General features: G+C 58.0%; 2 protein-coding genes across 2 annotated transcripts; one reads left to right on the top strand and one right to left on the bottom strand.

Moving 5' to 3' along the window:
* Positions 1–117: 117 nt before the first annotated feature.
* Positions 118–12,994, bottom strand: P4HTM (prolyl 4-hydroxylase, transmembrane). Its single transcript, XM_004581444.4, has 9 exons — positions 12,389–12,994; positions 12,132–12,213; positions 4,403–4,593; positions 3,702–3,798; positions 2,369–2,531; positions 1,656–1,841; positions 985–1,075; positions 689–812; positions 118–558 (listed from the first exon to the last, which is right to left on the bottom strand). The coding sequence occupies exons 1-9, from the start codon at positions 12,731–12,733 to the stop codon at positions 338–340; spliced, it is 1,500 nt and encodes a 499-aa protein (XP_004581501.4). The 5' UTR covers positions 12,734–12,994; the 3' UTR covers positions 118–337.
* Positions 5,594–8,189, top strand: LOC131482819 (secreted frizzled-related protein 5-like). Its single transcript, XM_058678405.1, has 4 exons — positions 5,594–6,129; positions 6,990–7,159; positions 7,375–7,461; positions 7,733–8,189. Exons 1-4 carry the CDS (start codon positions 5,843–5,845, stop codon positions 8,047–8,049), a joined length of 861 nt encoding a protein of 286 aa, XP_058534388.1. The 5' UTR covers positions 5,594–5,842; the 3' UTR covers positions 8,050–8,189.
* Positions 12,995–13,876: the final 882 nt, after the last annotated feature.

The following is a 13,876-nucleotide window of genomic DNA, read 5'->3' on the forward strand; positions in this document are numbered from 1 at the left end:
CCGCCCGCTATTGGCCGGGGTCGCCCGAGGCCCTCACGTGACACTCGCTGGCCAGGCCGGACCGGCCACCCCAGCCCCGCTCACTCCCCGCCCACTCCGGGCCGTGAGCCCTGCGGCTCCGAGGAGTGTGGTTTTATTGAATAGGGTAGCGTGGGTTGTGTACACAATAAATAATAAATAATTCCAGTGTGGGGACTGCGTCGTGGTCGCGCGTGGCGGCGAGGAGGGGGCGCCTGCAGCTGGACAGGGGGTTGGAGTGGAAAGCTGGCACCCCACCTCGCGGAGGGGGCGGTGGTGGGCGGCATGGCGGCTGGGCGTCCAGAGCCCGAGCCTGCCCTCAGAGCTCCACGCGTGCATCGCGGTAGGCCCGGTCCACAGCCCACTCGGGCTGCGCGTCGGCGCCGCCTTCCCGGGCCAGGCGCGCCATCTCCTGCTGGAACAGCGCTTGCCGTGCCCGGCTGGGATCCACATTGATCCAGTTGTTGGCGATCCACTTGGTGCCGCGTGTGACCAGGCAGCCGCCGTGCAGCGAGTAGTCGTCCACGTCGCCCACCCAACCTAGGAGAGGGCGCGCGGCGTGAGCCAGGGAGGGGCTAGGGGCAGCCGGCCTGAGTCCTTAAGTGTGGTTTCTGAGAGACCACAGAGACTGCGGGAGGCAGAGGGAGAGGAGCTGGCCCCAGGCGCTCACCTTGCCCATCTGGGAGGTAGTTGTACCAAAAGACCGCGGTGCCCTGCCGTGGCTTGACCCGCAGGTTGCCCTTGTCACAGTGCCTCCGGGTGTCACGGAGATCCACGTTGTCCTGAATGAGACTCTGGCAACAGAGGGGTGGGTTTCCCAGCCGTCCTCTCCCCCATAGGAGGGAAACCAGCTAGACATGCGCACTCGGACCTTCATCCCGAGCCTGGCGCCAGGGGAGGGGAGGGAATACACTATGAGACCGTGCCAACCGCCCTCCCCCAGAGGAACCCCCCTTCAGACCTTACCATTTCGTCATAGGTTCTGTTGTCTGCCACTGGGAAGACTGTCTCTCCTCCGGCAGTGACATTGTTCAAGTAGAACAGCACTGTCATGTAGCTGTAAAGCAAGCCCACCCCCAACCAAAGCTGAGCAGGCACCCAGTTGTAGGTACTCCCTGGGGCTTATCCTGGCTCCCAAGAGTCAGAGGGATAGGTAAGGGATAAGTGACAAGGGGACATGCCACTGCCCAGGTGTCCCAAGCCACTCTTCCCCCATCCCGCAAAACTCACTCACTTCCTCTGTGTCCCAAAGTGACAGGATCACTTGGCTAAACTACTGGGCCCTAAGAAAAGGGGCCTAGCCAGGAAAGGTAGATCAGTGGAGGAGTTGGGGTATTGTAGGGATCTGAGGGGCTGGGGTACACCACCCACACAGAGCAGAGAGGACTGCTGGGGCACCTTGGCAGGGCAGGGACACAGCTGCAGCAAGCGAGGTAGAGCATTCTAGCCCAGGAGGGCAGGCGGTGGCTCAGCTTTGCCTGCGTCTCAGAACTCATAAGGGCAAGTTTGCGTGTCTGTAGCTGCCTGGGTCTGTGCTGGCTTAAGGGGGCACCATGACCATGGAGCGGCAAAACTTGGAGGTCAGGAACAAGGTGGACCTCTTGCCAAAGAGCGATGGGATGGGGGGGGATACTTGCCGACAGGATGTCTCAAAGGGGACAGACTCGTTGGCCACCAGCTTGGTGTGGGAGCAGATGGTCTCTGGGTACACAGGCCCGCTGTCCACGTGAGCGTGGTAGTGGCCTCCCTCACCATAGCGCACCACCTGCAGCGGCTCGCTGAGCTCCACGATCTCCGGCGACAGGCGCGTGAGGCGCAGCACCCTAGCGGGTGGGAAGCACACAGGTTCTAGTGTGTAGCTTCACACCAAGGCCAGGCCCAGGGGCCTGCACAACCTCTGCCCTGCCCATAGTCCCTGGAAGCCCCTTTGGCCATCCCACAACTCTGGCTGGCTGTGTGTGAGCAGGACGTGTTACTCTTGCCAGAGAAAGAGAGACCCACTAGGTGGAAAAAATGAGCTTACCACAGAACTGGGAGACTGGGGTGAGGGGGACTGAGGTCCTTCCCCAATGGAAAGCAGGTTATTAATCTAAAATCCCTGCCTGGCAGGAGGTCTTAAGGGCAGAGATAAGGGATCTTTCTCCAATTCTCGAAAAACAAATGATTCCTTTCTAAGCCCTATTGTTTTCTGTTTGCCCATATCGCCGACTCATTTGCCCTTGCTAATTGCCTGTCTTTCAGTGGGTCCCCCATCCCAGCCAGGTCTAACAGGTAGAAGTTAATCCCAACCTGGCTCATCCTCAGGTATGTCTCCTCCTCCGCCCCAGCTGGGCCGGCCCCAGAGGCTCACCTCTGGCGGATAGCACGCATGACGTGGTGGGCGCCCTCACCCTGGTACAGCCAAGTGTGGTGGCTGTTCCGCACCAGCTCACTGGACTCGGCCTTGTGGCTTCTCATGTACTTGTGGAAGTCACGCAGGTCCATGCTGGAGAACTCCTGCAGACTCAGGACCCCTGTGCAGGAGGCGGGGGAGGAGGGCCTCACCGTCACTGCCCACCCACCCCCACTGGGTCAGACAAATCTAGTTCCTGGTTCCTGGTCCTATCTGGCTCTCAGGGAAGACCCAGAGAGGTTGGTCTTTCTGAGATTCAACAGTGTTAGGCCCCACAAGAGGAAGAAGCCCAACTCATACTAGAGCAGGCCAGAGCAGGACCTCCACATAGCAGGGCCCCAGGTTGGCAAGCACCAGGGGCCCTGACCCTGGCCCACTGAGTGTCATGATCAAGCACTCAAGGGGAAACAGCTAGAGCTGGGTCTCCTTAATGGCACATGGGCCAGCCCCTAGGAGCCTTTCCTGACCTCAGCTCATACTGCATGATGCTATCCTGGCCAGGATCAGCTCCTGGCCCAGCAGCCCCCCTCTCCGCCCCATTTAACAAAGAAAGTTAGTCTGCTCCCCCAGATGAGGACATGCTCCTAAACCTTGGAGCTCCTGATACATAGCTGGTACTCGGCTCCATGTTATTCTGGCCAACCCAAGGGAAACAGACACCAGCCACCCATGGGCCCAGGTTCTTTTGGAGAATGAGAGACACTCATGGGCTGTGAGCTTGCCAGCAGTCAAATACGGGGAGCAGTGGCCATGTGACAATGCTCCAGCCACAGGTCCCGCCAGCTTCTCTACTCTGGCTTCTGCAGGCACATCCTCCCGGGTCCTAATTTTTTGCTGCTTTCTCCTGGCTTGGTCCAGGATTTGGGGATGAGGGTACTAACCACACCATTTCAGAAACCTCTCAGGGTCATTACCAATGGGGGGGGGGCAGAATCATTGGCATAATGGCTCCATGCCCACAGCAGCTGGCCAAGTTAACAACACTACAACTTTGGTGCCTGGGCATGAAAAGACCAAGTAATGGCCAAAGACAGCCAAGCAGTCCGAGCTGAGACCAGGGTGGGGTATTTTGTAGGCGTAGACCCCTCATTCATGGTGCAGGCTGGACACTTTGCCCAATGAAGTCCAGTAGGTCTTCAGGGACCACCAACTTCTCAAGGCTGGAGGCTGGGCCATACTCTCATGTCCTCAGTTCTGGCCACTCTAGGAGCTGGGCCCTTACAGCAGGGCCAGGCCATCTCTAGAGCCCAGCTCCTGGTGGGGCCGGAGACCTGAAGGGGAGTGAGCTCACCGTCACCATCAGGGTCAGCCTTAATGGCCGAATACATCTCCTGAATGTTCTCTGGTGTCATCCAGCGTCCATTTCCCAGGCGAGTCTGTGCCAGGACCTAAAGCAAAAGAGGGTCCCTCAGTGGGGAGAGTTCCATCTCAATGGTGGATGGCTCCCGGAGCACCAACAGCCATCCCCCCGCCACACATACACACACTTCTTCTTGCTGTAAAGCTAAGGGGCTGAGGCACCTGGGCATGGGTAGGGACACAGGACAGGAGCCAAGGCCCCTGGGCTGATAGGAGGGAGGGTGGGCAGAATGGTCCAGAGGCATTCACACTCCCCGAACGGGGCTGCAGGTGAAGATGCAGCAGGGGAGGGTGCGAGGCAGGGGAGCCCTGGCCAGGATAAATCCCCTAGGTGCCTCAGCAAGAGCTCTAGGTGAGCTGTCAACCCCCTCCAGCCCGCCAGACTTCTGTCAGAAGCCCAGATGCTGCTGGCTGATGGGAGAGGTTGCATGGGGCCCTCACCACGGCAGCAGGGAATGCAGAGCCCAGAGAGTAGCCATTCCATCCAGTTGGAGTCTCCTAACATCCTGGGGTACCCTGAGGAGGGGGCCTGAAGCCTGGGCAGGTGCTAGCAAGCCTGGAGAAGCATCAGACTCTGGGGGTGGGGACATGGATCAGCGATGTGGCTGCAAGGAGGGTTTCCAGGGTGCCCACCTCCCGGAGCTGCAAGCGGCCATCACGGTTCTGGTCCAGCAGCTGGAAGAGCTCCAGCTGGCTGAGCTGTAGGGTGCTCATGGCCTCTTCATACTCCTCAGTGGGTAAGATCTGGCTGCGCTGCAGCCCCTTCATCTGGGCCAGGTGGATGATGAGCCGGCATTCTTCATCGCTCAGAAAGCCAGGGATTTCTGCCAGAAGAGGTGGCGGGGTGTGGGAGGAGGGCTGACCCCTTAGCCAGGGCACGGATGCCAGCACCCGCCTTTCCCCCCACCGGGCTCCTCCTTGCCGCCCTGGGGAGGCACCAGGTCTCTCTCAGCGCTGGCTGCTTAGCTGTACTGCAAAGGCTGTCCAGTGTCAGCAGGGTGGGACCCATTTCCTCAGGGGAGCCCTGGGGGGGGGGCAGAGCTAAGATCAGTGGGGTCACTGGGGTGTTTGGGCTGATTATGGTCTCTGAGAAGATGCTGTGCTGTCTTCCCCACCCGTTCCTTTTGGCACTGTGTCTCAAGGCCCCTAAGAAACAGTCATTCTGGATGGGCAGGGGGACAAGCTCCAGGGCTGGATGCTCATACCCGAGGCATAGCAGGTCAGTGGCTTGGGGTGGGGTTGGAATTCAAGCAGAAGGTTCTGAGGAGCAGCCTCCATCTTAGCAGCCCCCAGACACTACCAGGGCAGGAGCCTGGGCCTCCTTGCCAAACATACAGCCACCACTCTCCAGCAGTCATAGCCAAGCAGAAGGAAAAGAGCCATTGAGAGCTAGGACCAAGCAGCTGTTAACAGAAACCAGAGCGCAGCATCTGTCCTGGGAGACCAGGCCCTGATGAGTTCACCCTGCCCTGCCTGTGAGTGAGAAAGCCAAAGCACAGTGATCAGCGCGCCCCCCTCGGCACCAGAACCCCCTCAGGCTACCATCATCCGGGATCCATGCTTACAGCCAGTGCAGTTTCCAGGGTGAGATTAAAGGGCTCCAGATATGATGACATGGAGGATGGGACAAAGCATACCCCATCCCACATCACCCCAAGAAAGGGTGTGCAAATATCCCCGGTGAGACAGCCCCATTGGACAATGGGTCAGCCCCAACTCCTGAGGGACAACTTCCTCCTAACTGTTTTAACATGGACAATGTCACAGGACAGGCAAGCCAGCTGGGAAAGAAGGCAAAGAAAACACAGGCCCAGATTTCTCCAGTTTATTAAGCTCTGGTAATCTGCAAACAGAGTGGAGATAGGCAACCAGCCAGGGCAGGCCCCCCGCCGGGCACTAATCAAAAGCAAACAGCCCTGTCAGCATGTGGGGGCCTTGCTAGGTGGGTCCAGGCACCTGGGAGCTATGCAGACCCCTGCAGCACCCCTTTCTCTATCAGCTCCTAGAGCGTACTTGCGGCCCTTATAAAGCCCCTGGGGCCTCAGTTCACTAAGGCCAGGAAAGAGAAAGCAGATGATGAAGCGGGAGCTGTGGCTGCTGGCAGCGCTGGTGGTGCTATGGGGCGACAGTGCGGCAGGGGCCCCCTGGGGCCCCACGCGATGCATACCCATCCCTCCAGCCATGGCCCTGTGCCACAACATAGGCTACACAGAAATGAGGCTGCCCAACTTGCTGGACCACGACACTGCGGCCGAGGCCATTCAACAGTCGGTCAGCTGGCTGCCCCTGCTCGCTCGGGAGTGCCACCCTGATGCCCGTCTCTTCCTCTGTTCCCTCTTTGCCCCTGTGTGCCTTGACAGGTATGGTGGGGGGTTCTGAGGCGCAAGGGAAGAGGGACTGCTCAGCCAGGGCCTGCTCTGACAACTCAGATCTTCAGCAGTCCTTGCAGAACACCTATCTGTGCTGAGTGCTGGTGGGGACGGGGCACAGAGAAACCATGTTGTCAAGAATGTTTCAGGCAGAGGGAAGCAGAGGGCACAGCGGTGACAAAGGCGTGGGACAGTGGTGACCTCTGGCCGGGACCCACAACCATCCAGGACTTTTGAACAAGACAGGGTTCTACAGGCTGGAGAAGGGTGCGGGGAGTGGAAGAGTTAGGGGCTTCAAGGCCCTCTTACCAAGGAGGCAACGATGCTCTGTCTGCCCCAGGAATCCGGGCAAGAGAAGCAGCCCAGGCCCATCTGCAGCCCTTGCTCGGTGAGCCCAAAGCCAAGAGGCCAACTCCTCTTCCCCAGCCTACCCCATCCTGTGAGCCACAGCATGACTGAGTTTCCTTGGGTGGCCAGGTCAGTGGCAGCAGCAAGAGTGTGCTCTTCCAGATCGTCAGGGACCTGGCTCCTGCTTTCTCCCTTGAATGTGGGATGTGAGAATGCAAGGGCAGACCCCGCCCCGCCACCATACACATACCCTTGGGTGGTCATGAAGCTGCAAGGCAAGCGTGGGAAGCTGGAAGGAGGCCTGGGCTGGGGAAGATAAGAAAACTCAGGGAAAGGAAGGCAGGGTCAACAGTTGAAGGCTTGTGGCCAAGCAGAGAGCCAGGCTGCAGTGCTGTTGCTAGGCAACCAGAGTACTGTTGCCTAGCAACCACAGCCTGAGGCACATAGAGCTGGCTCCAGCAGATCCTGTGCCCTGCCTGTGACCACACCACCCTTGCCTGCAGGGTCATCTACCCTTGCCGCAGCCTGTGTGAGGCTGTGCAAGCCAGCTGTGCTCCCATCATGGCCTGCTACGGCTACCCCTGGCCAGCCATCCTGCATTGTGGACGCTTCCCCGCAGGTCATGGTCTCTGTGTTGGGGCTGTGGCCAGTGGCTCCCGCCTGGATCGCCCATGTGAGTCTCTGCATGGCTTCCCCCAACTCCCCTCACTTGTCCCCACTCCTATTCAAATCATTCTTCAAGGGGAGCAGGCAAACGGAAGGGGAGGAGTGGCCTACAGCAGGGGTCTGTCTCAAAAGGAGTACCTGAGAGGGGCAAGGCGGGAAGGATGCATGCTGACTGCCCAAGCCGACCTGACCCCCAGTGCCTTTCTCTCATCCTCCCCTCAGTGCCACAGGCCAGCTGCCGAGACTGCGAGTTGCAGGTGGCGGCTTCATCCAAGGAGGTCCTGGACACGTTCTGCGCCAGTGACTTTGGTGAGCAGCATGCACTACAGGCCCCTTCCAAGTGTTTCCACTCTGGCCCCTGGCTCAGTGATACAGTGAGCTAGAGCAAAAAATACAAATGCCTGTACACGTTTGGGCTGTTCTTAACACAACACAACCAACATCCCAAAACAAAAATCTTGTTGAGTGGGGCTACGGTGCAGGAGCATCCATAGAAGCTGGAATCCAGGGGAGAGCGACAGGTGAGGGACTGTGGTAAGATCTTCCCATCTCATTACCCTATCCCTTCAATCCCCTTCAGCGGTCAAGGTCAGGCTCTCCTGGTGCAACAGTACGATGTCTGGCCCCTGGGACTGTGACTTGGACTCAAGGCTGGAGGTGCTGAAAGCGGGGCTCCTGCCCCCCACGGAGCTGGCACCCACCCTGCGACGCTCACTGCAGCTGGATGTCACATGTGTGTACAACCTCCTGCGAGGCAGGCACGCAGGGATCTTTGTGCTGAGTGGGCAGGTGCAGGACCATCGGCTGCTGGTAACCACAGCCTACTCCTGGAGCCGAACCCACCGGAATCTGCAGCTGGCAGTACGTAGGTGGCACCATCACCAGTGTCAAGAATAGGAACCAACCCCAACTGGGAAAGGCTGGGATTCTGTAGCTGTGGCCCCTTGCCCTATGCTTCCCCAAGAGAGACCCAAAATCCTTTTTCTGCTGCTCTACCCTACTCCACCAAGGAGAAGGGAAGACCCAAGTCCAGAGAGGCTAAGGGATGAGCAAAACGTGAGGCCAGCTTCCACGGACACAGGTCCCTGCGTCACAGTGCTGTACCCAGCCAGGTGCAGACAGATATGTGTGTTGGGCAGGCAAAACCATTTTTCTTTCTGTCCCAGGCCTGGACAGGAGCAGAGCCAGTGCCTGGCCCTTTCTACAAGCAGGCACCCCGTGCTGGGCCTCAGGGCACACATAGCCTCAGACTATGCTCGTGGCTCCTCCAACTGGAGACAGGTTTGGTTTTCTCCTCTGCTGGGCCTTTATCCTGGGCCACAGCTCTGCCAGGTGTCAGGATCAGAGCACAGGACAGGGTGTGGTGAGGGTGGGCACAACCCCTGCAGAAACCTACACGGAGTTGCTGAATAACTTGAACTCGTACCCACACTTCGATCCTCACCCTGCCTCTGGGCCTCCAGTGTTTGTCATGAGTCCTTGGTGTACACAGCAGCCTAATTATTTCTTAATCTAAAAAATAAAACCTTTGGGAATCTTGACAATGCAGTCACAGTTTTTAAGTAAATTCTTTTCTGTGCTGGTGACAATCACTCATTTACTCTTAACAGTTAAGAAAAATGGATTAAAATGTTGGCTGAGGGGCTAACCCGTGACATAGCAGCTTAAGCTACTACCTGAGGTGCCAGCATGCACTGGTTTGAGTCTTGGCTGCTCCACTTCCAATCCAGCTCTCAGCTAATAGTCTGCGACAGCAGCAGAGAATGACTTGGACTCCCTATACCCACATGGGAGACCCAGAAGAAGCTTCTGGTCTAGTCCTGGCCATTGCAGCCATTTGGGGAGTAAATCAATGGATGAAATCTCTATGTCTCTCCCTCCCTTTACAACTCTGCTTTTCAAATAAATAAATCTTAACAACAACAACAACAAAAAATACCCTGGCTGGCCCACTGACAGTGTTCCTGCTGCCCCTGGAGAGGGTGCCAGGCCAGGAGGACAGGTGAGGAGGCCATGAGAATGTACCAAGAGACACACTCGGTCAATCATGAAGGACCAACTCTGGCCATACAGCTGAAGCTCCCCAGAAGGCCTCCCACACATACAGCTCTTCTTAGGGAACAGAGGGAAAAATGACACAAATAGATACAGAAACTGAATCCCAGCTGTGCTAAGCTGGCTGCAGCTACTGCCTGCCCAGGGACCCAGAGGGACTGGCCCAAGCCCAAGCAAGGGCCCTGGGCACAGGCCTGGCAGGGCTGTCTGTGAGACAGTAGTCTGAGCTTCGCAAAGTGGGCATGGGTCACATGCCAGGGCTCTGGGGCAGAGGCAAGCCTGGGTTCTAAGAATCAGGAGAGAGGAGGGGGAAGCTGCAATAAGGGGGCAGGAGCTAAGGGCTTTGAGACGCCAAGAGAGACCCCTTGAAGTGAAAGGAGAGATCTTGTAGAATTCAGCAGGGAGATGGGAGCCAGACATGCCAAAGTCTGTCCCTGGGGAGGGGTCAGAGACAGAAACAGGCCACTTCCCTCCTGAACTGGACCAAGTCTTCGGCTGACTCCCAGTATTCTTAGTCCCTAGGTAGTGAGTGCTTCCCATAGGAACTGCCCAGAGTTCAGGCAGGAGCCATTTCTGGTCCAGTTCCCACGGGCCACGTGTCTCCGGAACCAGGGTGAGAAACATGAAATGCTATACTCGCTAGAGAAACTTAAGGCTGTGCAGTATTGTCAGTGAAGTGCTGGGTTGCCTGCCCCAGGCAGCCACCCCTCGGGCCCTCGGGGCAGGCAGGTCACAGGTGTAGAACCAAGACTAGCCACTGAGTTTAGAATGATCAGTGACCAGAAGGACAGGTTGGTACAGGGGACAGTCGCACGCTGCTCATGCAGCTCACATTGGGATGAGGATTTGCCCACTCCCAGCAGCCAGGACCTGCCTGTGCCCTGAGTGGGGACAGGTCACATGGGGAGGGGACTATAAGGGACTGTGTAGCAGAGGAAACAAGGACCAAGAAAGGGAGAAGCGTTCTCACCACAGCTGCCCAAATCTCTGACTTTGTAATTTATGCGAAAAACAGGGTCTATCTAGTGGCGTCATTGGAGTTTTTGGGTCAGCTCTTTTGTGGTTCGCTGATTCTCAGTCATTTCAGCTCTAATTTTCTGCTCTAGAATTCAAGTGCTGGGGAGGATCTTTGGTCTCATGGCCCATATCTCTTCACACACATCTGAGTTAAATGTGGACCCAAGGAAGCAGAAGGCCACAGCCAGCATAGGTGCAGCAGACAACAGGCCAGTGCTGTGCCCTTTACCGACAAGCGCCTGTCTGGATCCTGAACTGCCTACCGGGCTCTGCTGAATATTCTCCTCAGGGCAGCCCACTCTGGCCACCCTTTCACGGGTTTCAATCCCAGGTGAAGTTCTGCCTTACTTTCCAAACACATCTCAGCACCTGATACACCAGGCATATTCGTTCACTGATTTGTGTATTACATGTTTCTTCATTTGAATATCAGTTTTGTGGCTTTTTTTTGGGTTTCATCTCTCCTCTACCACATTTTTTTTTCATTTCTTGTGTAATGCTATGTTTCCAGCACCTAAAACAGAGTCTAGCAGACTTCCGTGGTATGCGGCAGCTACCATAATCAAGAACTGCAGTGGCGACCCAGTGAGTTAAGCTGCTGCTTGCAACGGAAACATCTGTTGGTATATGTGCTGCCGAAGTAAGCACATGTATCTTATATTTGGAGTGCTGGTTTGAACCCTAGCTGTTCTGCTTCTGACTCAGTTCCCTGCTATTGCTCCTGGAAAAGCAGGAGAGGATGGCCCATAAGCTTGGGCCCCTGCCACTCCCAGGGGAGACCTGGATGGATTTCCAGGCTCCTGGCTTTGGTCTGGCCCAGCCCCAGCAGTTGCAGGCATTTGGGGAGGGAACTAGCGGATGGAAGATCTCTCATCTTGTCTTCCCTCTCTGTCTCAATACATTTTGAAAAACAGAAAAGCAGTCACCACTTCTTTGGGCCCCTTTATAGCAGAACAGCAGCAGGCATGTGACAGCAAGCTCCCGGGACTTGGCATAATCCCCAGGCAGGGCACTCGCAATGCCTGCTGCCCATCCTCCTTCTTCCCACTCCCTATCCTCTCTACCAGGGAGGGCCTTGGGTCCACAAAGACATGTCCCAGAGGACAGGGCCCCAGGGCCAGGAGGACATAAACTTACTGGGGGCAAAGCTCCATGGGGACAGTGCCCTTCCTTTGCTGACCCTGACTCCTGGTTGGTATGGACTCTGGAGGAGTCTGGGGTCCTCATGGCCAGCCCTGTATGTGGTTCGTGAACAGGCACTAGAGGCAGGCTGCTTGGGGCCTAATCTTCACAGAGTGAACTGGGGGTGGGGGGGATGGGGGACCAGCCACAGCAGCTTCCTTGCCCACCTGCTGGCCCGAAGGGGCATGAGAACTTAATGCTCATAGGAAGGCCATCACATAAAAGCTACACTGTGACTTGTAATGGGGTCACACCAGGGGCGCTAAAGAAAAATGTCAGGTGCAGGGTGCAGAGTGCAGGCAGCGCCTGCTGGGGCACCTTGACAGGTGGGTCAGTGGGATGGGCAGGGGAGTGGTGGGCAGATCCTTTCCCCCAAAACCCCAACAGCACTCTGTGACAGGACTTTCCCCCACAAGCACCATTCCAGAAGCAGTGATCGGAAGCACTGCATGTCCACAGATAGCTTCAACGCAGGCCACACTGCCCAGCCCTGCAAGAAAGGCTTGGACCAAGGCTGCAGGGAGCAGGGCCTCGGGGGCAGGGTCGCTCTGTCCAGCAGGGCAGTGGTTGGTTCCTTCCCTTGTTTATCCTGTGGCTGGAGAAAAGGGCCCCTCCGAAGCAGCCATTTTCAAAACATTAAGTCACGTGGTCCGTGACTGTCAAGTTGCCTCCCGGGTTTCATCGCAGCTCCCACCTCCATGCCCCGGAGTGTGGGGCGGACTTACCGAAGAGCAGTGGCTTGAGGCTGAGGGTCCGGATGAAGTGGTCCTTGTCGCTGACCAGCTGGACCTTCCGCTCGTGCCCCACCTAAGGGAAAGGCGCACAGCGGGCAGCCGGGACGTCCAGGCCGTGCTGTCCGAGCAGGGAAGAGCCACCCGGGGGCCGGAGCACAGCAGCGGGTGGGTACTGTGGGCGCCCCGGGATGAGTGCCGAGTCCGTCCGAACGGCAGAGGCAAGGGAGTAGTGACAAGGGGGACCTCACCTTGATGCCCTCCAGCCGGGTTAGGGGACCCAAGGCTGGTGCGGGCCGCGGCCCCTGGGCGCGACGCTGGGGCGCGGGGTCGGAGCTCTCGTCGCCGTTGCTGTAGTGCACGAAGAACAGCAGCGCCAGCACGTTGCCCAGGTACAGGTGCACAAACACCATCAGCACCAGGAAGTAGGCGCGCGAGCAGATGCCGCGGGGCTTGTACAGGGGCCGCACCGGCGCGTCCTCGCCGTCGCCGTCCCCGAGGCCGGGAGGCGCCCATTGCGGACCCGCCGCCTCAGGCCGCTGCCGGCCCGTAGCGACCGCTGCCGCCGCCGCTGCCGCCGCCGCCGCCGCAGCCATGGCGCCCAGGTCGCGCGCGCGCGCCCAGGGGAGGGGCCGCTGGGATGCCCGTGCTGCGCGTCGCCCCGGCAACGGCCGCCGAGCCCGCGCGCCCCGCGGTCACTAGGAAACGGAGTCTGGGGATGCTGTGTGGTTCGGGTGCCGCCCTGGCTCGCGCGGAGCTGGAACTCAGGGTCGCCTGCGTCTCGGATTCCAGACCGCAGGGAGCCTTCTCCGTCCGAGCTAGGTTAATGCTAGACGCAGCTGCACGCTAGCCGGAGCAGAACCCTACCTCCTTGTCCCCCCGAATGTAGCTGCTGACGGAGTAGCCCCATTAAGGCTTATGGGGAGCCCCACCGCTCCGGGATCAGGACGCCCCCTCCCCTCGCAGAAAAGTGCGGTCAGCATTTTCGCATTGTCTGGAGCAGGGGAGGAGGTAGCGCCAAGACGTGACTCAATTCTGCGGCGGCCTGGGACCTTGCGGAGGCCAGGACTGCGCACATGACACTAGTAAGAGACTCACGACCTTGTGCTTGGCGTCCCTGAAGCTCTGGATCCATCTGGAGGAGGATGGAGTGGGGGCAGACTTAAAAAGAAGCACCCTGATGTGCTGGGGGGTGTCTCCTAGACAGTTGGGATCCAGAATGGGACGGTCTGCCTCCGTGAGAAACTCGCACAAATGCAACTGGTGCTCAGTGTGCGCGAATACTCCTTGCTTGCTGCAAAGCTCGCCGTGCAGGCAAGCATGGGAACCATCATCCCAGAGGAAAATTAAACTCGGATCAGGACCCAAAAATAGGGGTGGGATAGAGCTCGCACCGAGACGTGTTCGTGTTCTTTGGTCTTCTGCTGTCAAGTGGGCATTCCGCAGGACAGGAGCTGACCTTCCCTCCCCCCACAGGGGCATAAGCACACCAGAGAAAGGCTATTAAAGCAGCCCAGCCCCAGGGGAGGGGGAACTACCGTTCACACACGCAGCCTTTATCTTCTGGTCTTTTCTGTCCAGGCCATTTTATCAGTTCTTTAGGGTACTGCAGAGAAACACTGTCCAGCAGAGAGGCAGCAGGTTATCAGTGAGAGCTGCTGCGGCTCTGCAAAGCCTGGGGTGTGAGTCAGACATCCCATGTTGGGCATCCCGTTTTGGCTCACCCAGTGCAAGCTCCA

Source organism: Ochotona princeps, chromosome 21, assembly GCF_030435755.1.
Source record: "Ochotona princeps isolate mOchPri1 chromosome 21, mOchPri1.hap1, whole genome shotgun sequence".
Classification (NCBI taxonomy): domain Eukaryota; kingdom Metazoa; phylum Chordata; class Mammalia; order Lagomorpha; family Ochotonidae; genus Ochotona; species Ochotona princeps.

Excerpts from the sequence above, each read along its gene's own strand:
- LOC131482819 (XM_058678405.1), top strand. The coding sequence starts at position 5,843 with ATGATGAAGCGGGAGCTGTGGCTGCTGGCAGCGCTGGTGGTGCTATGG. Across the intron at positions 6,130-6,989 it reads GCCCCTGTGTGCCTTGACAG|GGTCATCTACCCTTGCCGCA; the intron begins GTATGGTGGGGG and ends CCTTGCCTGCAG. Across the intron at positions 7,462-7,732 it reads GTTCTGCGCCAGTGACTTTG|CGGTCAAGGTCAGGCTCTCC; the intron begins GTGAGCAGCATG and ends AATCCCCTTCAG.
- P4HTM (XM_004581444.4), bottom strand. The coding sequence starts at position 12,733 with ATGGCTGCGGCGGCGGCGGCGGCAGCGGCGGCGGCAGCGGTCGCTACG. Across the intron at positions 3,799-4,402 it reads GCCGCTTGCAGCTCCGGGAG|GTCCTGGCACAGACTCGCCT; the intron begins GTGGGCACCCTG and ends CTTTTGCTTTAG. Across the intron at positions 559-688 it reads CTACCTCCCAGATGGGCAAG|GTTGGGTGGGCGACGTGGAC; the intron begins GTGAGCGCCTGG and ends GCCCTCTCCTAG.